Source organism: Bombus fervidus, chromosome 7 (assembly GCF_041682495.2).
Source record: "Bombus fervidus isolate BK054 chromosome 7, iyBomFerv1, whole genome shotgun sequence".
In the NCBI taxonomy this organism is placed as follows: Eukaryota; Metazoa; Arthropoda; class Insecta; order Hymenoptera; family Apidae; genus Bombus; species Bombus fervidus.
The window spans coordinates 10006722-10032108 of record NC_091523.1 but is presented as its reverse complement, the minus strand read 5'-3'; the positions used below and the strand labels follow the sequence as shown (position 1 = coordinate 10032108).

At 37.5% G+C, this 25387-nt stretch overlaps 2 protein-coding genes across 8 annotated transcripts in view; one reads left to right on the top strand and one right to left on the bottom strand.

The window, feature by feature from the left end:
- The window catches only part of Crmp (Collapsin Response Mediator Protein), a 22903-nt gene extending 3810 nt beyond the window's left edge, over nt 1-19093 (top strand). Inside the window, exons 2-11 of one of the 3 annotated variants that reach the window (XM_072006709.1) lie at nt 5806-5900; nt 7711-8023; nt 9143-9322; nt 9510-9623; nt 10059-10291; nt 12839-13175; nt 13419-13574; nt 13702-13972; nt 14049-14124; nt 18798-19093. In XM_072006709.1, coding sequence (XP_071862810.1) covers nt 5806-5900; nt 7711-8023; nt 9143-9322; nt 9510-9623; nt 10059-10291; nt 12839-13175; nt 13419-13574; nt 13702-13972; nt 14049-14124; nt 18798 — 1776 coding nt within the window. In that variant the 3' untranslated portion in view covers nt 18799-19093. Of the gene's footprint in view, nt 1-5805; nt 5901-7710; nt 8024-9142; nt 9323-9509; nt 9624-10058; nt 10292-11811; nt 12045-12838; nt 13176-13418; nt 13575-13701; nt 13973-14048; nt 14125-14367; nt 16224-18797 lie in introns of those variants that run through there. The other 2 variants (XM_072006708.1, XM_072006707.1) reach the window with 2 other exon arrangements.
- The window catches only part of LOC139988903 (epidermal growth factor receptor kinase substrate 8), a 19580-nt gene continuing 10434 nt past the window's right edge, over nt 16242-25387 (bottom strand). For 4 of the 5 annotated variants that reach the window (XM_072006696.1, XM_072006697.1, XM_072006699.1 and 1 more), the window contains exons 3-10: nt 24824-25059; nt 24284-24623; nt 22930-24146; nt 22530-22647; nt 18380-18721; nt 18149-18317; nt 17791-17926; nt 16242-17722 (exon numbers count right to left, since the gene is read on the bottom strand). In XM_072006696.1, coding sequence (XP_071862797.1) covers nt 17654-17722; nt 17791-17926; nt 18149-18317; nt 18380-18721; nt 22530-22647; nt 22930-24146; nt 24284-24623; nt 24824-25059 — 2627 coding nt within the window. In that variant the 3' untranslated portion in view covers nt 16242-17653. The remainder of the gene's footprint in view (nt 17723-17790; nt 17927-18148; nt 18318-18379; nt 18722-22529; nt 22648-22929; nt 24147-24283; nt 24624-24823; nt 25060-25387) is intronic. The other variant, XM_072006700.1, reaches the window with a different exon arrangement.

Here is a 25387-nt window from a genome sequence, read left to right as displayed (position 1 = left end):
CCGCGAGCAAAAATAAACCGTGGGTGGTGACTGACATTTTTGCCCGTGCCTTTTATCCTGTTTGGAGGGTGTAGAAGATATAAAACGGCTGATTCGTCTGACTCTTCTGAAGAAACATTGAAAAACTTGAAATTCTATATGTAGAACTTTCGCATGTATGTATGTTAACTTATAAACTGTTCTAGGATGGATGGCTCTTTTCCGAATTAAGTTTTTCACAATGGATCTCGTTGCCGTAGGAGTTTTATACAGGAAAATACGTCACTGATTAATTACTGGAATTGCATCATCGAACAATTAAAAAAGATTGCATTATTTATAAGGTTGGTCAATATATGCAGATTGAAACAGTAATAAGAATGTAATCAAGCTTTTTAAGTCGCCCAAATTTGATTTAGATTCGTACTTCATCAGACAGCATAAAAGATTCAGCGAGGTAACCTTTCCGGTTCTCTTTGTCTCTCTGGTCCTCTATAAAATAATAATGATGAAAGCAGTTTACATTCTGTACATAAATTTCGAGTAGCATTAATGAAGAGTTTCATTGTGTACATAGATCTCTAAAACATTTTTAATTTTTAATGTATCTACTGCATTAAAGGGTACAGAAGACTTGGAGAGGAAGTTAATTATTTGTTCAGAAAAAGGATCTAAATCCCGTGTACAGAATAATAGTCCTGTTCATTAAGAACTTCATCGAGTAGCTAGGCCCTCGAGTCTCTTACAATTCGTTTTGCGTTTCCACTGGCGACAAGTGGTTCAACACGGGTATACTCATCGTCGTCTGTTTGTTTCACCGAGAACTTGACGGAGAATTTAGTCGAATGGAAGTCGGTCAGCCAAAATGTAAATTACCGGCATTATTCTGCCGATATAAATAGACACTGGGAAGCCAGGTGCGAGTCACATTGGTCGTTCCCGCGGCAAATTTATCGCGAACTGAAATTAGAGCGGCTTATCGGATCAGTATTGACCTTTTTTCGCCGCTTTTTTTCTTCATTCGATTATACAAGTGCAAGGACGACTCGTAGACGAGATTATACTTAAGTATATTCTATCGTACACACGTTTTTCGCGTGTTGACACCAGTTGTGATTCCCTGATCGCGTGTCGAAATTTCCAATGGTAGATACAATTTTCGGTTTTCAAGTCACAGAAATGCACATGACTACTTTACGTCTACCATTTGACTATTCAATGCCTATCGGTATCTTTTGCGATAAATCACTTCGAGTGCTTTCTTCATTTCTCGCCATTAAAATGTATTTAGATCTCAAGTAACGTAATCTCCAAGTTTACACCTCGTATACGGTATATCTATATACAAGGTTACATCGCCATAAGCCGAGTACGACTATAGTCCTATGTTAGTTTAACACGAATTTCATTCCTCGCGTTTAGACTTTCGTTACTCGAAGAAACTCTAAGAAAGTGTTAAAAAGATGCGCCATCCATTATTATGTAACGTTATGCAATTACCGTTAGTTCTTTGGTCTCGTTGGTGTATTAAATGGCCGAATATGTGGTGCACCTTTGGAGTACGTTTAGACTGTGCAAAAGGCAGCTCGACGAACGTTTGTCGAGTTAACCAGCCAGAGAGTTGCTTGTACGATGTCTCGTTAGAGCGGGACGAGTCAGCCACCGTGAGTATTTTCTCCGTGTACGCGTCCACTTCATTTTCCTCGAAGAAATCAACGATAGAAACCTGTGAGTTTCGCTCCTTAAGAACGCAGGAAAAATCCTTTTCCCTTCGTGAAAGCGGTCAAGCCTTGGCGGTTGGCGCTCTGAATGGTCTGGATATAGTAATTAACGAAGAAATCGCCTTTTAATTGGACCAGATACGAACTGGAACGGCGATCCAAGCGACAGCGTCTTCTAGGCGCATGCAACCGTATACGATCTACCTTATTATAATGTGTTCGAACTTACGCGATAAAAGCAGAGCATGCGATTCGATGGGATCTGAATTATCGTACTAGACACTTATTTGCTTGATAAGATCTTCCATTTGGGCGATGTTTGCTCGAGTTCAGATGAATTCGTGGCATGTTGCCGGGAAATGCTGGAAGTATCGATTTTACCAGGGGCGTACTTCCGTACGGGGATGGAAGATCTTATGACGCGTCGCCTCGTGCTTTTATCCACGTTTTTCTTCATTTTATCATTTTCGTTGTGTTTGATTCTGAACGTGTCGAAACTTAGAAGTACTCCATTCGATGACCTATATATGATAATTGACGTGTAGATTGATAGATCGAACTATGAATGAAATGGGGCTAGAACTGTTAAAACACTGGAGATTACAGGAGAAAAGCGTGATAAATACGTATCATTTCTGTTGATTTTTTGATTTTGATGTCATATTACGATTAAAGAGCAACATTTCTACACAATATACGTAGCTAAAAGTGGAAAGAATCCGTTCGAGCGAAAGATATAATTGACAAAGCTTTAATAAATAAACAGTGTTTTAACGTCTTTTATCACTTTAATATTATGACGATATTTTTACGATTATGAAGAGGCTGTAGAAGCACACCTAGGAATCCCTAAAATCAAATAATAAGATAATTTTGAGAACATAGGATTAGTCGACGACGTACCGAATCTCAAAATTGCTTTGTAAAAACGGAAAATCTTCTCCTGTGGCCTTCATATGGAATCGGTGGATGCTAAATTCGCAACTGACACGAAATGGTATTAAACGTGTCTGAGAAGTGAACGGTAGGATTTCTTTTCTCGAAAATCACGCCGGCGTACGGCTAACGTATTTTAAGCGGTCGTCTGCTGAAAATATCCAAGCGAAGTTCTCTAACACATGAAACGCACATGTCGCGTCCGTGCCTAATAACTATACCGTGAAGATGACAAGGTCTCTGCCCACGTGAATTGCGCCAACGAGTTCTCGATATTTGTTCCATTTCCATTGGTTTAGACCGAAGGTTGCCACCATTTCATTCTATGGTTGTGGTGGTTTAGTGTGAAAAGTTTATTAGAAAAAGCATATCCCTTGTAAAATTATTGCTTCAAGAAAACGCTGCGTTCTTTTAACGACTTGTACCCTTTCGAACATCCAATATATCACCCTCCTTTTGTTTGACAAGATCCGATTTAACAAAGTACATCTTGCAGCAACACTTACATCAAAGAGGGCGAGGCAGATTGGGATCGATTTCATGAAAGCCACGGCTGTTCACGGTGGTTTAAATTCATACAGGGTGTTCGAAGCGATTTTACAGGGTGGAGACCTCCGGTCTGCGTGAAGGGTTTGTTACACCACGCGTTGCATTAGCTAGTGCGAAGGGTACGGACCCTGGATCGGGTATAAAACGTGGGTGGTGCTGGCGACAACGATGGATTGTCCTTTTTTTTCTACTGTTCCCTCCTATGGCGTCTCTGATCTTTCTCCCCTATACGCTTTCATCTTTCTATGGACGGGGAAAGCCTCAGGGGTGGTTGTCGAAAGTCCCTTATGCAGCCTTGTGGACTCCTTTCTCTCTGGTCTCCCTTCAGTTTGCTCCACCTCCGAGATCCACGCTAATATTTATACGTTTTGTCTGCTCTTCTTTATACGAGCATAAAGTGAGGTCAGGATCTTTGTTCTTAATCACGATGCTACTGCACTCGATAATTTGCTGATTCTGAAGGGTTGCGTTATATTTCGGATTGTGTACTTGGATTTTCTAATAATTAATTGAGACACATAATGATAGACACATATAGATGACAATAGATAATGTTAAGAAAATATAATCACGCATACATAGATTATTGATATATAGATTTTCGAACAATCTGAATCATTATTTTGGACGATATGTTCTGTAAAGTTTTGTCACTGAGCAGAGGGATAGTACGGTAATAAAAGGTACGACTTTAAAGAAAATACAGTTACGTGCAAATATTCCCCATTATTTTAAATGATAATTCCTGCGAAGTTCATAATTAGTTGAGAGATATAATGTAAGGATGATAAGAAATACAGTCACGTGTAACTGTTCCTTATTATCATACAGGATAGTTCTTCTGAAACAGTGTTGTTCGTTGAAAGACATAATGCAGGACTAAAAAAGTGTGAATCTTAAGAAGATACACTCACGTGTAGATATTTCTTATTGTCTTGAAAGATGTGGGAAAAATTGTTCGTATTTACACGAGGCTTAGCGTCGAAAACATAGCGAAAAGAGATGCGTGTTCCTTTATTCATTCCGGAAATGGCACGTACATATATGGCGAGCACGGTTTTCAAATCCTGATTGTATGGTAATGTCCGAAGTGGATCAGCGAAAAACCGCGCGTTTTCCGTGTCGAGAACGTTTACGATAGAGGCGAAACCTGTATTCCTTCGGATGGAAAGATGTATCGCGGAATACGGGATCTTACGCTTATCAGTCGCAGCACATCGGTTATACTGCTCTAAATTCAGCATTGGCGGAAGTGCGTGAAGCGTAACTTCTATTATATACTGATTGGTATACTATAGTGTGGAGGTAATATACGCACATTAATCGTCTGCACCGGATGTTGGATCCGACGCACGTTGCAAACGAATATCAAGGACAGTGCGCAGGGGGTTTGGTCAACTCTCAATGAGAAGTAATTTCATTCGAGGCAGAGGTTTTTTAGATGACACTGTATGATTCGAATGTTTAGATACGCTTATATGATGAAACTTCACTAATATCTTAGTGAAACACGAGTTAAAACACGATTATCATGACCATGTAGATAAGGCTTGGAACAAGTTTGAATATGTAAATAGAATTTGGAAGATTTATTGTAAATATTCGTTTCGTAGAAGTCACAGAAATATTTCAACAATTATTATTCGTTAGATTAATAAGCCTTGACATATATTTAGCGTGAACACTTTTTTCTTGTTCAAAGAGTAAGCGAATTTTACAAAAGTATATTAATTACTTATTAGTAATTGGAAGCAACACTTGCTATTTTTCTATCGAATCACCAGCCTATAACGTTAAATTACCTATTGAAAAACGGCAAAATAATAAAATCGTAGTAGTTTGATCTATCCGTAATTCTATGATTGATATACATCATGTCGAAGAGCAAACGTCCAAGTATTTTTGAGCGATAGCGTATCCGAATGATTATAGATATTACAGATAAATAGATAACGAATCGATACTATCAGATGATAAATAGAAGATAAGCATTATCCAAATATCAAAGGATAAATTCGTACACCGTGGTTTATATATGGAAGCTTTTACAAATATCAAGGGCAAACATATGGCAAAAGAAATATAATTAAACTGTAAATAGTCGAATGCAATTAGATAATTAATATGTCAGAATTCATCGTAATTGTTTATATTATCGTAATTAGCGTTAGTCGATATTATTAAAGATAATTAATATCCAAATATTTTACTACGTAAATCTACACACCGGAAATTTTCATCTACGTAGTAGAAATCTCGTGGACGAGTGACCTATAAAAGTTTAATATCAACTGGAAAATTGACGCTCGGCTCCCCCTATCTATAAGCACCGTTTATATATTTCTAATGCTTTTAATTGTGTAACAAAGTATCGTTTGTAACTTTACTGAAAAGAGTAGTGGTAAATAATTCACGTGGCACTTGTCGATGTGCATTTATTTTCTTTAATCGCCGAGTTTTACATATGCATACAATATTAGCACAATACATACGTGGATAATACACGCGTGCAAGAAGGTCTCGTTAAAGATTATCATTCAGTAGCATTCGACATTATTACAAGTTGCGGTACCGTTTTGGAAAAAGGTATGTAAATTGATACCAACTGTTCTGTTTCCAGAGCGCGCAAAACAGGCTGCTGATTAAGAATGGCAAGGTGGTGAACGACGATGGGATCACGGACAACGACGTTTACATCGAAGACGGTATCATTAAGTAAGAGTCCTTATACTTATATACATTTGCTGTATTTATTTTCAGACGCGTGAAATTACGTCATTAACACATTGACTGCCACGAGAGTTTCATCTGTTTTGCTCCAAGAACCACGATAAATTAATACGTTTCACTACAATATATAACGTTATAAAGTATAGTGTATTATGTAATCACTTAGCTTCTTATAAATATTAATTATCGAATAAAATTTTGCTTGCTGTTATCAGTTAAATTAAAATTATATGTCATATAAATAAAATTAATATTTCATTTCACATTTAAATCAAAATTACTAATTACAATTAGGAAATTAACATATAGAAAAAGTAGGATATTAACAGAATTCCATTTAATATTTTATACATTGAATTTCTAGTCTTAGAAAATTAATAAATAAATAATTAAAATTAAATGGAAATTAAAATACTTTAATAACAGAATACAATTTTTATTATTTATTAGCCATATTTTATCGCACATGTATGTTAAATTTATTAAAATTATGCTGTGCAATATTTTTAATTCGATGATATCCAACGTAATCGACGTATTACTCGCGAAAGCACATATTTCGTTCACGATGGAACTGCAACTCTGTCTCGTTTCGATGCGGTGAATTGATCATTCGGTGTTTTTCTTTGACGTTGATGATCGACAATCGGAATCGTTGCGCAAGTCAAAGAATGATGATCCTGACGTACTTGCTGTAACATTTGTAGTTCGCGAGCAAACATACTTTTGAATTTACGCGTGCGAACGATCAACGTTTCATTGAGTATTCTACTCGCGTGTTTGCACGCCACTTTACGCAAGCGAAACGCGATACAACGCTGGCTGTTTTATCAATGAGCAATATGGAAAGATAACGCGATGATGGGCGGTGCAATTTGTCGAACAAGCGTGACATGCACTACCTAATGAACGGTTTAAAGAAGGTAATAAGCAGGTAATATCGAGCCTTTGCTTAAAGCCATGTGATTATGCACCGTGTAAATGGTTAGAGGTTGTTGGTCAACTCGCCTCATTGCTCTCCCCTTTTGGAAGGAAGATTCGAATTAATGTTGGAAAGTTTTAATCTTGTTCGGTATTTTCATTTTGAGAAAAACGATTTCAGTTTAACGTTAACATTTTTTAAAAGAAAAATAGCAAGAATTGATACCGGTGTTTCATTATCAGTTATCACTGATTCTACCTAGAAAAACGATGTTAAACAAACCAATCGTAGATTGCGGATCTACTCACGCCATTGCTCCTCTTTTAGAACGAAGATTAAAAATAATATCGGGACAGTTGTAGATATTATCTAGTATTTATATACTATATATATATACTATACTATATACTATATATATATATATATACAGAATCGAAGGATTTGCAACAACATTTAAATTATACTTATAAGAAAAGAAAGAAAATGGTACAGGTTTCATATCCTAAAGTACAGAAGTTTGTTAATACGCATAGTAGATGACTATGAATTTTTAACGCGTTTGAAGAACTACTTGATTTGTCTAGGTTTACTTAAATTATTGAAAAGTAGAGCTGTTGTGATCACTATTTTTAAAAAATCAAATATTTAAAGTTACGTATCATTCTTTACTTTCATAAATCGCATTCTGATCACCCTTGAAACTCAAAAAATACCTAACGATCATTCGCAATCGTGATTCTTTTGTTAAAAAGAAAAAAAAAGAAAGAAAACAGATTTCCAATAAACTAATCGACCAATCGATCGTGCTAGAAGCGTTTAATCCGCTCGCTTCCACCGCTGGATTCATTTACATTGTGAACGTTCTATTTCTAGGCAAATGGGTCGCAATCTGATAATACCGGGTGGCACTAGAATCATCGACGCCCGTGGGAAGTACGTGATGCCTGGTGGCATAGATCCACACACCCATCTGGAATGCGAGCTAATGGGCGCCAAATCGGTCGACGATTTCTATCAGGGGACCAAGGCAGCTGTCGCTGGTGGTACGACGATGATCATCGACTTCGTCATCCCCAGGAAGGACGAATCCCTTTTGGAGGCGTACGAGAGGTACCGAGAGTCCGCCGATCAGAAAGTCTGCTGCGATTATTCGCTCCACGTCGCAGTCACGTCCTGGAGTCCAAAAGTGAGCCTCTGAACAGATCAACAAGCGTCCAAGACAAGTCTTCAATGTCGTCCCATCTTTATATTGCCGTTATCGTAATACAAAGAAATATGTTGTTAGAAGGTTGAATTAATAAGATCTGACAGATAGGTTGAGACGACTACCACAAACAGAGCCAGCATGATACAGTTCACACGCGTCCTCTATTCTACTTAGTCAACCAGAATGAGATAATTACCGTAATGCGAGTCCTTCCTAGAAAAGAAAGCACGTCTGGGCATGACCTTTTCCTTGTGGGTCTTTTAAGTTCACCGACATCTCTCCGCGAAGTTAAACATAGTCTGTATTAACACGATGCGACGTAATGTTAACAAGTAGTATTCAGATCGCAAATAGAATTTACGTAATCCGCCGATGATCGTCGGAAATTGCCAGGGTTGTTACGTTCGATTCTCTCTCTCTCTCTCCCTCTTTTGAACGTTTCTTTTGTCGAACGTTAATGACCAATCGAACGATTGAAATCGGTGGAATGGATTGAACAGAAAAACTGCACAAAAATTGCGAATCGATCACTGCTAGAATCGTTGAATCGAATAAATCGTTTAGACTTGAAACGAGCATAAAGCATCGGCCTGGATGTTTGCTCATCGAGCGACGAGTCCGCTCTGATCGTTCCTAAATATGGGAAAACCGATCCCGCGGCAAATTGGCAAATCGTACGAATCTGGTAGCTGCAGTTGTCTTGCTATATGCCGGCTCTGTAACTGTAATCACGATCGTGAATGGAATACCAAACGATCGGTGAGGAAATCGCAAGCGAACTGCGTACGGATGCATGTAAATCACCGTGCTCCTTATTTGCTGACGCTTGTCGGGCTCCTCGTCCGTTCGAAGCAATTCCGTTCCGTTTAAAGCGATTCCCTTCCGTTCGAAGCGATTCTGTCCCGTTCAAAACGATCTTCTTCCGTTCGAAGTAATTTTGTTCCGTTGCAAGCAATTCTGTTCCGTTGGAAGCGATTTTATTTCGTTCAAAGTGATTCTATTTCATGAAAGCGATTCGGTTCTATTTTTAAAGCGATTCTGTTTCGCTCTAGGCGCTCTTATTTCCCCTGTATCACAGCTAAACGATTAATATTACAGGTCAAAGAGGAGATGGCCACGTTGGTGAAGGATCACGGTGTCAGTAGCTTTAAAATGTTTATGGCCTATCGCGACCTGTTTATGCTAAGGGATCCAGAATTAATTGAGACGTTCAAAGCGTGCAAGGAGCTCGGTGCCATCGCCATGGTTCATGCGGAAAATGGCGATATTATTGCGGAGGTAAGAGGCACATCGTGATTTACGATGTATAGTTATCCTTGAAGTAAACGAGCAATACACTGTGTTTGAATGTTTCAACAACTGTTACCATGTTTGGCCCTCTATTATCCGACGAAAATAGACACGATACGTTTGTAGTCACGAATTCAGGGATATATGTAGACAGGAACGTTCGAAATTGTTTTAGAACACGAAACGATTGCTCGATGCAGGAGTCACAGGGCCGGAAGGTCATGAAATGTCTCGCCCCGAAGAAGTGGAAGCGGAGGCTGTGAATAGAGCATGTGTTATAGCTAGCCAGGTAAGGGCGACAGTCTGGAGAGGATTCTATTTTTAGAAAGGATCACTTTATATTTATCTAGTACGCTTGTTTACTGTTTTAAGCACCGCTACTTTGATGATCAATGTATCGTAGTACCTTGAATGATTGTTTATTAACGATCGTATCACCCTCTTTTTGTCACTCTCGTTTTACTTTGGAATGAATGACATTTTTAATTCAGTTTTAGTTACAAACAGAACAACTACTTTTCCTTCTTATCGTTTCAAACTATGAAAAAAAGTAAAGAATAATTGTGCTATGATCTTATTTAAGAATGGAGGTACGTGATTGCTCAGTTTCATTTTAAGAATTTATTAGATTTTATTGAGATTACCCTTAGAAAAAGCAGGTTCGTTGTTTTTTAGACAAGACAAGATTTATAAGCATAAATCGATCAAAATTCTGCATGCTTAGGTCAATTGTCCACTGTATATAGTGCATGTGATGAGTCGTAGCGCCGCAGAAGCGGTGGATGCTGCGCGTAAGCGTGGCGCTTGCGTCTTCGGCGAGACCTTGGCAGCTGCAATTGGCACAGATGGTACCAACTACGCGCATAAATGTTGGAAACACGCAGCAGCGCATGTTTTGAGCCCACCTCTCAGACCAGACCCAGATACATCTTGTGTGTTGCTGAATATGTTGAACAAGTGAGTCGAGGCCACCATGGACCTTCGATAGGGTGACTTTGACATCCACAGCATAGTCTCTTCATATTTCCACTTATCACACGATATTGTTATAATTATACGTAGTCTTCTATACATTCCATTTCACGAGTGAATGGAGAAAGTAATTTACTGGTTGTAAAATAGTATGTTTCGCTGACCGAAAAATGATTAGAATAGTATGCGATACTTATGAAAGAACTACACCTTACAGTTTAGTTAAGAAAAGTATGTAATTTACAATGCTAATGTTAGCCATTTAGTTCAGTTATACCGTTTTTACTATTGCAATGAATAGCATAGGAAGTAATAGGGATTCAGAAAAGATGCAAGAAAACAAGTAAGAATTATGAGATACGTAGTCTTGGTTCATAGAAACTATTTAAAACTACGCATTAATGGATATTACAATCATAGAACTGTAGTCTTAGTCTGTAGTCTTAGATGTAAAACTGTTGAAGTCCTACAAACCTATTATCTCAGATATCAAGATTTCAAGGTGGTTTCATAAACTTAGAATGATCTGTGTTAAAAGACTTACAGAGCTACTTGCACCTGGGATTAAATTGAACAAGTCCAGGTGGTCTCTGTGAAACCTTGCAAGTTTGTACAAATTTATGAATCTGATACATTAGGCAATGAAACTTCATAAAACCAGATTATTCTCCATCATGTTTTAAAATGTTGCAACAGACAATCATTGAAGTACAATTAAGGTATAATAATAGCTGGCCGATGTTGCATGCACCGTAAATTATATTTAGATGTTCCGCTAAAATTCCCGTGCATGCACACTGATCGTAACTGTAGTTCGGTTTTACTTTTCCATTGCCCTATTTCTTTTTGAGTCTGAAATCACCTGGCACGATTCCCTCAATGTACAAACGTAATCTAGCTCAACTCGAAGTTGTCTCTAAATTGTAGTTAGACACGGTATCGTGAACACGGCTGAAAAGAATATTCCTTTAAGAAACATAACAAAACCGAAGATGATTTTGATAATGTAAAAGTTCATATTTGAAACTTACATTATATACAGGTTTTTGAAATTTTATTAACACTGCAACGAGACTCAATTATCATGATTATAATAATAGTAAAATCAGAAATCACTTTAAAAATGTATATGACGGTTGCAAACATAAACTTAATGAACAATTAATATAGAATATGAATTATTGGTTTAAACTAAAAATATAATCAATGTTAAATCTGATGCTTGAAGTTTATTAATACGATGGAAAATTCACTGTTTAAATTACGAACATCGTGAAGTTTATGTTTACAATAGACATTCTGTAACTTCTACATACATTTCTAACTCGATTTCAACTTGATTAAAACTCTGCTAATGTGATTATCATATATTCCTACAAAATTTCAATAAGTCTTTACATAGTTTAGCGAACTATCGTATATGATAATCTTCGCTTTTTTTCGGCTGTGATCGCGCTTTGACTAATAAGATCAACGTCAGGATAAACGAGACGATCGCGGTTTAGGTGAATTGTCCGCTGTACGTAACGGCATTGTCGAGCAAGTCCGCTGCTGATGTTGTGTCCTCGAAAAGGTCGGAGGGTGTCGTCCTGTTTGGAGAGACTCTCGCAAGTACCGTGGGTATCGATGGTAGCGAACAATACGGGAAAGATATCGAAAAAGCGAGACGTTACATTACTAGCCCTCCATTGAGACCCGATTCTACCACTCCTGCCTATCTAATCGAACATCTGGCACAGTAAGTAATCTAAAGTTTTAAATCTTTTGACATTAATCAAGGAGACGGACACAAATCGAAATACTATCTATACAGTAATGCTATGTATATTTAAAAAATATCGGTGCTTCATCCTCTTCATTGTTGTTAATTTTCAAAGTTTCAAGTGTCTATATCAGTGTGATCGACAAATCATGCAATCGTAAGAGACGACCGATGAAATAGACGGTATAGCAAAGTGGAGATCTATCCGATGGTTTGCCGTGTTTATCCCGTTTCGAGTGTTTCGAGTACTTCCCGGTTCGTGCTGATAAGTAGCTCATTCCTGTATAGGAACTTAATGCAGAAAGACTGTCGATGGTTGGCAATACGAGATAAAACGATTTTTCCCATTATAACGTTACCCGTATGCATCTGGATGCCCCGCGTATTCAAATGACAGCGATAAATTACAGTAACAAATTGGCACGCACGATATGAGGCTAACTGAACGTAATTTTAATAGGCATCGCGTGGGAAGCACCTCTTATCTCGCTGCTGGTATTAGAGTTAATTAAACGGGTAGAGGAAAACTCGTTTAAAGATCATTTCCACGGTCAGCATTCAATTTTACTTATTTACTTGATAAACCGGTCATATCACGACTCTATAATCTATATTTTACATGTTAGAAAATTCTTCTAGCTTGTCAGATGTCAAGGTAACCTTTGGTTCTATAGAATATTCTCTGTGATATTTTATTTTCTATGTTCCTAAGATATCGGCATTTTTATTTTACAAGTCACCTACTTAAACAATCTGCTTTATTTCGCCAGAGATGGCCTTCAAGTTACCGGTAGCGACAATTGCACCTTCAACGCCGAACAAAAGGCTCTGGGCAAAGATGACTTTTCGAAGATTCCCAATGGTGTAAATGGCGTCGAAGACCGGATGTCAGTCGTTTGGGAGAAAGGTGTACACGCGGGAATAATGGATCCTACGAGGTTCGTGGCAGTGACCAGCACCAATGCCGCTAAGATCTTCAACTTGTATCCGCGAAAGGGAGTGATAGCGGTCGGCTCAGACGCAGATATCGTTGTTTGGGACCCCAACAGGAAGCGTACGATTTCCGCTCAGACGCATGTTCAGGCCGTTGACTTCAACATCTTCGAGGTAAGGGCTGGCTGATATTAAGCTTTAATAAAGTCTTTGTCTCTGCAATATCGAGAGCACGCGCCCTAGGATATATTTTCCATTTGTCTTGTCGACCTACGTTCCGCAGGAAATTCAATCAAGCTGGTATCATTAAGAGCGATAAAGAAAAAATATGATTAACCCTCTGCTATTGAATTGCTGTTACCCAGGTACATTCGTTTCTTTCGCGAATACACTGAATTCAATTTTAATCTATTCCAGGGTATGGAAGTTCACGGAGTACCGGAATACGTTATAGTGGAAGGCCGTGTCTGCGTGGACGAGTGCGAACTAAAGGCTGTCCATGGATTTGGAAAGTTTGTCGAGACGCCAAGCCACGTTGATTATGTATACAGTATGATAGAAGACAGAGAAAAGGTGCGCCCCTCTTTTTATGGTTAATTCGTATGTAAACGTGGAACGTTACAAAGCACAAAAGCAAACAGTTATTTCTAACGACCTACAAATCAATTTCAATTACCGTTCCGGGATGTTATTTACACAGAGACCACGCGGAGTGGCACGAAGCGAAGCCGAAGCGAAAAAGTACGCCGAGGAGGATGCGGCCATCGCGAAGGCCAAAGAGGAAGCAAGAAAGGCCGCGGCACTCGCGAAGAATCATCAAACGAATGGTACTTACGAGAGTCCGAAACCGAAGATTTCAATGCCTGATTGCATGCCGACACTACCAGATTCTGCGGTGGTTACGCCATCGTCGAAAGGCCCGCGACTAGAGGGACAAAGAAATTTGCAAGACTCCACTTTCTCTATCAGCGGTAAGTACCTAATAGAGAAAAGAATCTGTTTCTTTTGAAGAAGAGAACCGGTACTGGAAAAGTTGTATGTTCGCAGAGGACGTCGAGGAAGCAAGAAGAGCTTGTATCCGCGTGAATAATCCACCCGGTGGTCGCAGTGCAGGAGGTTTTTGGTAATTTATGAAAGACAGAATCTAAAGGTCTGCTTTGCATATAGGGATCTTTCCTTACAGAGAAAATAGGAACGAAATCCTTCTCTCATCATCTTTCTTTTATTCGTGCATACAAAAAGAATCACTCCATTTTTCTTGTTTTTACGTGACTGTTCTCTATCAGCCCGCTTTCAGGTTCGCTATTCACTCAATTATTAACGATAAGTTTCGTTTTCAATTGATATACGTTCCCAATCGATTAAGGTCTGTTCCATCAAAGGAGGACTTGGATGCCACCGGTCAGTAGAGCGTACGTTCGTATTTTCATCTATCACACTATTTTTCGCTTCACTATCGCTTCATTGCCCGCTCTCTATGTACCGTACGCTTCATTCTTTGACCTTGGAACGTTCACGCGTTTTCGTCACTCGCACTTACTTCGCATCGTCGACTTTACCCTTCGTGCAATAGATATATGTATCTGTTGAGTATCTAGCAGATTAAAGGTTTATTTTACTGTTCTTCTTGGACACTCTTTTTGAGTTCTGCAAACTCATCTCGTTTGTTTGTATAATATGTTGTTTTATTATATACTATAAGGAATAACGGAATTACGTACGAGTATCAATGTGGTTTAATTTTCATATGTATACTTCATATATTTATGTTTTTTCTACAGTGAAATTATGAGTAAGAAATTACTTCCTACTTTTCTAGATATTTTGAAAAACAAATAAAAACATTTAAAATTTTGTAAACATGTACGTATTTCTGTTGATTCTAAGGTCAAGCTGATATGCAAATTATTTATTGCATAATTATATTACTCCAAAACAATATTCGCATCTGTAATGTAATATTTAAAGTCATTTTACATGATCAAAAATACCCTACATATTTAGTAAAACTTACTAATGACAGTCGATCATTAATGAACTATTATTGATCACCGAACATAAGTCGTACATTTGACTGTTGTTGAAATCAGTTATTATTGTAACTTTGTTTCCGTATCGTCTAATAATTTATATAACACCGGTATACATTGATCATCATCAGTTTCATCACTGATATCATACGATGAAGTAAACATCATTATATGCTCGGTGTACATATTACAAAAAAAATGTTGTTTCGCTCTCATTTAATCAAGGTTTACCTGGCATGCAACTATCTTACGGGCATAATGTTAATATTATATATTTTATATGCTATCATTAGCCGTAAAGTCGAACACCGTACCATTAATTTTAAGTCAATCCACGATTAAACAATAATTGTTTTGTTTCTCTATCACAGTCTAGCGTTACGTTTCGGTTAATTATATTGTTAATTGTAATGAGTGTAAATATTAAAGTAATCCTTAGTTTAACGATTCAAGGAACTTGAAAGATTGTTATTTTGCAAAGGATTAAGTAATCGTGTTATAAACTATATATGCGAAGTTACATTTGAATGTTCGTCAGATATTGATATATAATTTAATTATCATATAAAAGGATGAAGTCTGCAAGTTGGAACAAATGGTTGAGAAATGAAAAATGGGAAATCTTTTGAATAATTTTCACTATATTTTTACCATAGTTGTAGAATATTTGCGAGTTTAGAATAGTTCAAACGATAAAGTGATCTTGAAACTTGCGATAATATTGAAACAAGTAACGTAATTAAATATTTGGCATTAGGAATTCTTCCTGTTTCGATAATACAGAGTAGCATTTCTCTGCTTCAAAAATGTACAAACTTTTGAAAATTTACCAAAACGAAGAAAATTTCAGCGTTCAACAACGATAAGCTTGTAATAATATTATATTAACTGAAATACGCACAATTTCATAAATAGATCACGCAGACAAAGACGCTAAAGATCACAAATTAACAACATTGTGCCGGAAGGAAGACGTTAATGTGATGTATTTGACAAGAACGCACACTTGTTCGCTTACGATTGCTGTTACAAAATTTTACATGAAAAGATATATTTACAAAGTCACTTAGTACTATTTGATTTAATTAGTCGAGTCACATGTTGCGTGAAAAAATGTTTTTTCAATACTTTAATAACATAAATCCTACATTCCGATTTTTAACACGTTGCAAGGATTACCCATTTCTTTTTTTGAAGAAAACTCTGTCAATGAAATAATGTATCCAATGATACTTTTATTAAATCCTTAAGACACGTACGTCTACGAAAGTAAAGTTAACGATAATGATTTTAACAATCATAATAACATTAAGGGTAAATGATACTAAACAGTAATAATCGCCGCATAATAAATATTCATTACGTAATTATTATCGTGTAAGATGGATGAATTCGAAATTTTACGAGTGTAAGAGGCTTGTCTGAGCTGCTCGTAAATGACCAAAATGTTTGGTACCATTGTAGCACTTACAGAAAACGCGAATAACGTTGTGACGCATTTTTAGGATGAGATTTAGATCGCATTTAAGAACAAGATGTCTGAGAGTTTTTCAACGTAGATTTTGTATCGAAATTTCAGGAGCGTTTTTAAGAGTTTCTACATACACGCGTAGAGTCTGTAATAAGTTGTTAGGGATCACGAAAAGCAACACGCTTCATTATATTTTGAAATAATTTATGGTAGTCATCTTATAAGCGATATGTTGTAATTATTTTACCGAAATAATTCTATTACGAAAACGTATCTCTAAATCCATTGTTTTGTCTTCTAACAATAATTATAACAATAATATAGCTGGACGTATTTGATTATATAAGACTGCTTGGAGCTTGATTAACCAGGAAACGATTTCACTTTGTTCAACGTATCATACGATTTAATGAAAAACATTGTCTCCGTTTCTTTTTATAGCCTGTACATTATTAACGTTCATTAAGTCTTACCATCGTTATTGTGCATGTTGCGTTCGTTCAATAGCAATTATTTCTGTTTCTTTGTAAAAAGTTTTACATTGTCGCATTCGGTAGGTGCATTACTGTATTCCATTTGCTAATATAAAAGTTTGTACGGGAATTTATTATTTAAATGACAAATATTGTGAGGGCTTTATAACAGATTTACCTTTATAAAAATATAATTATCAATGTGTTCACGTTGCGTGACCTCGAGTCGAGTATTCGAAAGAAGTGTATAGTTTATCGATATAATGAATGATACAGCTAGAGTACCTATTTATGTCTGTTACAATGTATGTGATCGCTTGAAATAAAGACTTGACATCAATATTGAACTGATGTTTCTAATTTCCTATTGATAACTCTCGTTGTGGAAATATCACGTTGTTACTTGGTGAATGATGTTTCTTACGGATATTGACAAATATTCCCTGTTGTCATTAATGAGATATATGTATCAACGTATCGTAGAAAATGGAATAAAGAATCTCAGTTAAATATTTGATTTGTAAAAATGCCTAAGTACATATTTACCGATGTATGTGATATTGCTCATAATTCATTATTACATTTCTTGATGTATCTGTGTGATTTTAAATACATACATTCGGAAGATATGTACAATTCTTATTGTATATATCAATGGAGTATTTGGCGGTGAATGTTTCATTGTTCTTCAACTTTATGTCGAGCTTTTTCCAATATTTGTTTTAATTCTGACATCCGAGGATGCTTCTATAAATGTAAGAAAGTTAAATTCCCGTATTTAAAATCTGTAAGTTTTATCTTTGACATTTACTCACCTCGCTTTCAGTTCGTGCGGCTAAAATTTGATCATAGAGTTTGCTACCTTCCGCAATACCGCAATATTGTTCCAGTTGTCGTTTAGTTAAATCGAATACCTCCAAACCAGTCATATCTTTTAGCTGTTTACAAGTTCTGAAAAAATTAAGCATTTTCCAATTTTTAAAATTTTAAATATTAATTTAATATTATTAAATTTTAAATAATTAAATAATATTTAATATTTAAATTAATACTTTTTAATTTTAAAATATTAATTTAAATATTAAATATTAAATTTTGTTATTAATTGTATTCTGGGCTTGCATAAGGAAATATTCTTTATACATGGTAACTAATAACTCAACTCTATCATACTTTTCTGAAAATCCTTTGGCTGCCAGCCAATACTGTACTTCTCGAGGGGTGGAATATTTGTCCAAGGCAGGTTCGCGATTCATACTATTGTTATAGTGCTCTTTCTTCTCACGGAATATCATTAATACTTGTCTCAGTTCCTGTTGCATTTCCTTCTCGGTTTTCTTTCCTTGAAAAGCAAACACACCAGGTATTAAACAGTTTTGTGCGTTGTAAAAATGTATATATTACCGCTAATTGAATGATTACTCTTCAATGTAACAGACGACATGGTCGAAGTTGTCGAAGAAATGGATAAGTCATTCTCCAGAGGAGGCGGTGGAGGTGGTGGTGGTACAAAAGCTGTTACCGATGTCGATGGTGTTGTTGGTGTTTCCGGCACAATTTCTTCGTTCGCATAAGGAGGTGGCGGGTGAATTTCAACCACCTGCGTCAATTCGTTGGACTTTGGTTTCTTATCTCTGATTTCCGATCTATCGATAGACAATTCCTTTTTATCATCATTAGTTTCATAATCAATGGCGAATGTCACTTTATTGCTACCGATAGACTTCGTCTCTTCGGTAGATTCATCTGAAATTTAATTAACACGCATAATACTATTAATAATCGATAACATAAAATAATATTTAAATACTTAATTTCACAGACGTTAAAACGACTAAACCCACTTACCCCAACATTCCTGGAGCACAATATCACTAAACACTTTTTCAATGGACGATCACATTAAGAAGCACACTTTAAGCAAACGCAACGGGGCCACAGTAAAGATACCGGCGTAAGACGTAATGAGAGAAAAGTAACAAAAAAGATATTTTGTTTTTCAACCAAATAAATACTATACTACTATCAACTAAGTGTTATACGCATAAAAACAAGTACTATCTGTAACCGAGTATATTTATTAATCAAGTGATGTACATAAATTACAGTGCAACAAAATATTGGACGGATCGTAATCCCCATTCCGTGGACACAAAACAAATTAAAAAGTTAAGAAAAAAAAAAAAAGAAAAGAAAAGAAAAGATTTCACTCGTTCGAAGAGTGAATAGAAATTGTAGATTACGTGATCGTGCATCGTATTTTTAATTATTAATTGCAAAGTGTCCCTCGTGGAAGAATGTTCACGGTTCGTAGAGATTGCTCGCACGATGGTTGATCGTTGCTACACGATTAGAATAGTATCCTAAAGAGATTGAAAGTGCGAAGAAGAATTTCAAGATCTAATTTGCAAGTATCGTTGAACATGTTTCCCCCTGTGATATCGTTTCTCGTGTATAACATTTTTAGGTCGACTAGTTAACATCGTATCGTCGAGAACGGCTCTACCATTGATTTCTGCGTATAAATAATCTTTTCGCTCGAGAATAAATCGATAATTACGCATAATTGTCTCTATACCACGATGTTAATACGAAACTTTAGGGCAATGAGAAAGCAACGTTCTAGCGTTCGTCGTTGTACGCAAACTTTGCTTCGCGTCTTTCACTTTCTCTTTAATCATTGCGACGCTGGAAGATTAATTTCAACGAGCAAATTGCAAGAGCCAATGTCGAGCTACCGTACTAAGTTCGTGGCTATACATTTTTCGAACAATCGAGCGTCTGAACGTCACGTGTGCAATTATTAGAGACAATGGAATATCAATGTATTAACACGTTCGTCGCCCAGCGTGATTCGACTGTTTCCTGCGGGGCCCAAATCCGACCGCCGGTACGCAGAACGTAAATAGAGCGACAAGCAGGAATTCATCGTTTATCACCTTCGATTCATTGTTTATCGTCTTAGATTCATTATAAAGAAAAGATTACTTATTTCTGAAATGGAGAAAGCGATAAGCTATCCAGCTAGAGTATTCCGAGGGATCTCATGGCAGATATCTCAGATCTTTCATTTAGTCGAGAAGCATACTTGTGAGACGTACATCGGTGATTTTTTCATCGTCAAAATGTTCGGTAAACAACGTGAAAATATATTTGAAAGTGAGGAGAGTAGTGATAACGGAGTCTAACTATTTTTCGAAGTGCCCAAAATCACCCCAAATGTGTTTGGAATGTTTTAACGAATACTATACGATATAGGATAATGTAATATATTATCCAGAATATAAATTAATAAAAAGTATGGTATAATATGTTTTTAATATTTTTATGTTGTATATTCTATATATAATATCGTATGTTTAATTAACTCGAACAAGAAGAGCGTCACCATCATTTGGTGACGGGGCCCCCACGGTAGTATACCCGTCGCATAGATATGTGCGACGTGGCGACGAACGTGTTAATCAACGAAACAAATATTATTCTTCTTTTTTTTAATTAATCTGGAAGAGTAGCTCGACTTTCGCAAGCGAGGAAGCTTAAAGCCCGACGCGAACAAGCGATGCGTCTTTGTTGCGATTTCACAGTAACGATAATCGTACCATTTAATATTCACAACATTTTCTACATTGTCTTTTCTTCGCATTTTTGTAAATACAAAAATTTCGAAATACGAAACATTAGACAAATATGCAAAATTTCTCAATGTGAAATTTGCTACAATGCTTGGTATCACCACCGCAATATCGCAACGATGTTCCGTTATTCGCCTGTCTAAAACTATAAAAGAGTATCATCGATGTGCGAAATCGCAACAACGTGTCGTTAGTCCGCGCCGAGCCCGAGATGTTTCTCGCAATATTATAAATCAGTAGCCGCAGAATTTCTCCGCATACACGTTATAGAAGTATAGATAACAGAAAATAAGCTACGTTCTTTCCTCTCACTCTCTGATCGTACAGGTAATTTTGATCGTCATCATACGTAGAGCTCGGTTCGATCTTCCAGTCTTATCTGACGATTCGTAGGAGGGGAATCGCGAAAATCCAACGATTCTTCTCTGCCTCGGCGTTACCCTTCGCGTATTTGTACAAGCTTATTCACACTGATGCATACAGACACATGTGACGTCACGTACAAGCATCGAGAGAAAGATTTGTGTCGATGATTAAAGCCATTGATAAAGGAAGAAGTAAGTCAGAACATTGATGAATGTAAGTACACACTTGACGTCGCTTCGACTCGACGTGAGAACCAACAGCAACGTTTTCTATTATTCCAAGAGGAATTTTATCAACAGCTTTAACTTACGATTAGCTACATACAAGCTTTTTGTCATAGTGAAGCCGAATATCTAATGATAATGGACGGACACAGTGACTTCACCACGATCTCTTCAACGGAGACGCACAAAAATTGCATTGGAAATTTTCACGAGTTTGACGCGAATCAATTTGGAAAACTTCTAACCAGTCCACTTGACTCGACGCCTTTACGTTACAACGTTTTTTTTTTTTTTTCTTTTTCTAACAATGAAACTATACATATTATTCTTTGTTCTGTTAAGTATGTATATAATATTATATACTAAGATTTGGTTAGTCGATAAATATAAAAAATATGGTATCGTCCCTACGGTCACTATAAAAGAAAAAGGTACGGTATTAAGATAAAATCGAACACTTCTAACGGACTGTAGTAAAATGTCAGATGATGTTAAGATTTTGTTATACAACGAGATTTGTATAACGACGTCGATTATGTTTTTAATAAACGTGGAAGATGTAACTTGCTTATAAAATATCGAGTAATTTTGTTCGTATATTATAAAATATGTTCCATCCTATTACATTCACTGCAATTCTATTTTTGATTGCAAACTTGTATTGTATTGTATCTGATAAAATCATCGTCTTATCTTAAGGCTTTAGGGGAAAAACAAAAGAAGTAGCATTTGATGCCTCGATATAAATTATAAAGGAAATTCTAGAAGAAAACTTTGGATAAGAGATCGAAGAAGTTGAATGACGGTACCAACAAATACAATTTCTCCAGTTACCTTGTCCCTATTGCGATAACGATAGTTGATAATTCGACCTAGATATTGCTCACATATACCTCTTTATATATTTATATGATATATACAAGTAGAAAAAACACGGTATTGACAAAAAAAGAAAAAGATTGGAAACCATAGAACGCTTACAAGAACAGAACGTACAACTTGTACAGCAATTTAAGGCACAACATAAACGCTGTGGCGCTAATATATTCGTTGAATTATTGATCATTTCCAACATAGCATGCTTTATCTTGCAGCTGAAACTATCGAGAAATAAGCCTTCGATAGCTTCGACTACAGGAACCCAAGCCGTGAAAGTCTCAAGCACTTTAGCTGCATACTGCTTGGGTGGTCTAGCGTGGTAAGTCTCCTGATATCGACGACCACAACTTAAAGTTATCCTATTGATTCGATTTCTCTCCGATCCCTCAAGCAATGGACAAAATTACACGACTCTGAATCACTAAATAGCTTAAAAGTACCGGAATTCACCTTTTTTCCCGAGTCTCTCTTTTCTCACCCAATCTGCGGGTGCAGGCGGTGGGATCGCGTGTGTTCGATGGGTGGCTTCTGGTCCTGGACTAGTGCTGGTCCTTTCGATTTCAGAATCCTGAAATTTAAAAGTAACTTTTATCGTAAAACAATATCTTAACTAAGATAATCGTGCAAATCTATTATTTATTGAATCTTGATTAAGGTATTATATTATCTATACATATGTTACTTGTTAGTTTATATATAATTATCAGAAAGCAATTCTACGATAATTATAACGACCACGAGCAGTGACATAGTTTCGTAACGGTAATTATTCTTTCTATAATCAAGCTTTCACAACCATTCCCGTGTAATTGCTTTTCTTTAAGGGTATAGAAGCCACAATGTCTCTCACCTCGTAATTATAGCCGTGCCCCTGTCGCGGGTATCGGCTCGTGTACAAAGGATTGTTGAAGACGTCGTTATCGTTAGAATGGGATGGATTGTGAGGCGTGACGATGGTGTGAGGCACGTGCGCGACCTGCCCTCTCGAATTCCTCGCCTTCCACCATTTCCTGCTATCGTCGAGGATCTCTAGGTATTCACCTCTGACAACGGTCAACTCCTTATCATTGTTCGCCGTCCTCGGATAAGTAACCTGTACGATCTTCGCGTGTCTGGCTACCAGATCGTCTAACCAGGCTTCCTGAGCCCTTTCCATACCGGCGGCTCTCGGTGTTCTTTCGATCGAGTCCACAGATATATCGCTGTGCGCTCTCGTTTGATCGACTACTCTTTCTTCTCTACCGTACAACTCCGAGGCAGTCCCATAATTTCTATCAAAGTACTCGTTACCCGCGCGCTCTTCTCTACTCTCGTACTCTAAGTAATCGCTGCTATAATGAGACTCGTCCACTTCTCGGTGGTTATAGTACGGATCGTTTTGTTGTTCAGGGAGCTCGTCCCTTTTCTGTTTGTCAGCGTTTAACAGGGAAGCCAGATGATCGTGGTCTCTGTCCTCTGGTATTGGATACTCCGGGGACCAACCATCCATAAATATAGGATGATACGGGGGAACGTGACCTTTCCATTGATCGCGTGGTATTAACCACGTGTCGCCCAGTGAATGCCAAAGCTCTGTTTCTTTACTGGTGACACAATTGATCAATAAGTTAACCGCTTCCCTAGTCAATAACGGCGATACCACTTTACTCGGCAAGTTCGGATCGTAATTAGTATCGTGAGACGCGTCCACGATCAAAGCCAGCGGCGTAAAGAGAAAGTGTACCAATTCCGGAGCGTTAGGGTCGTGAATGTGAGCCTTCAGTTTGGCTAGCAAGTTGAACGACAGCTTAAACTTTTGGAATATATCGATAAATTCCATCTCCGGAGGTGGTTTCGCCCTCATTGTTAGCATCCCATCACCCAGATTTCTCTTCTTCGACTTCCGATTGCGCCTCCGACGTTCCAACTCTTTGGAAGCAGCCGCTGCGTGTTGCAGACGCGCGATAAATTTCTCAATGTCGTCGAAACAATGGTTCAGAATGGTTACGTCGCGTTCGTATTTCTCAGAGGACGTCGAGGATACCTCGTCGTTGTTCTCCTCGCGAGATATATCGTTTTGACCGTCGGCTGTAATGCAGAATTAAATTACTCCATTTTTATATGCGTCTATACGCTTCATGAAATATTCAAGAAAGTAAGTAGACAAAAATAAGAAACAAGCAGAAGGAAGGAAAAAAGACAGAGAAGAGATAAAAGAACCCTACCATTGTTAGCGTTAAAGGCAGATACTTGTTCTCGGACGTTAACCCCGTTTAAGGGTGGTTCTGGCGGTGGTAAAGTAGGAGGCGGTGGTATACGACCTCTTGGTCCCCTTGGCGAACCACCGGGTACTAGTTTACCCATTTGTAGCATCTTTAGATCCTCGACGAGATCTTGGGCCGAGACGCTTTGACACTGGAATATATGCATTTCTGCTCGTTGACCGGAACCACTGTCATCCGCCACTGTGAAGACGAGAATGTTGTTATACATCTCCATAGGGTCCCTCGATGTGAACGCGGTCGGTTCCTGTATCAACGAGGCTGGGAATCGCTCCATGACGGCCTGCATACGAATTTATCAACGATGCATTAAGTGAAATTGCCTCGAGACTCGTAACGTAAAGTAATTTCACAAATGTTCCACTTCGTATTTGATCGTTCGCCTACGGTAACTACACAAGCTAGTTACTATACGGTTCTTTTCTCTTTTCACTGGAAAAATCAGTGGAGAATTTCTCTGTGTGTCTGAAGAGGAATCTTTACCCCCGTCTCGTTGTCCATGATCAGCACCCAGTTCCGTTCCAGACGGAGCTGCATCTTTTGACTCCAGATGCCGTTACTCTTCTCCAACTGCAAAAGTCGCCGCATACCGTCCGCTGGATAAACAATACCGGTTTCCTTCGTGACCGTGAACGTGGCCAAATGCTCCATCATGTACGTCGGCTCGGAACTGCTCACGCGGCCGCCCGATGTGCTCGATGGACCACTCGACCCTCCATCTGATGTATCATTGTTAATTCGTTTAATAACTGTTTCAATTATTATTCGAGTGCTTCGACTAATTTAATAACAAACTACTGTTATTTAACTGTGACAAACAAGAAACATATATATAGAACTTCAACGATCATTGTAAAACGATACACTGATGAGTAATAGCGTAGATTATCTATGCAAATTCATACTTTTGGAAATGAAATGGAAAACATGGAACTCTACCTATTAAATATTATAACAAGTACTATATTTCCTTAGAAATAAATAAATAAGTGCATGAAAATCCGCAATCTACTTGTTATAATAATTTGATCCTCGTTAAGTTTAACG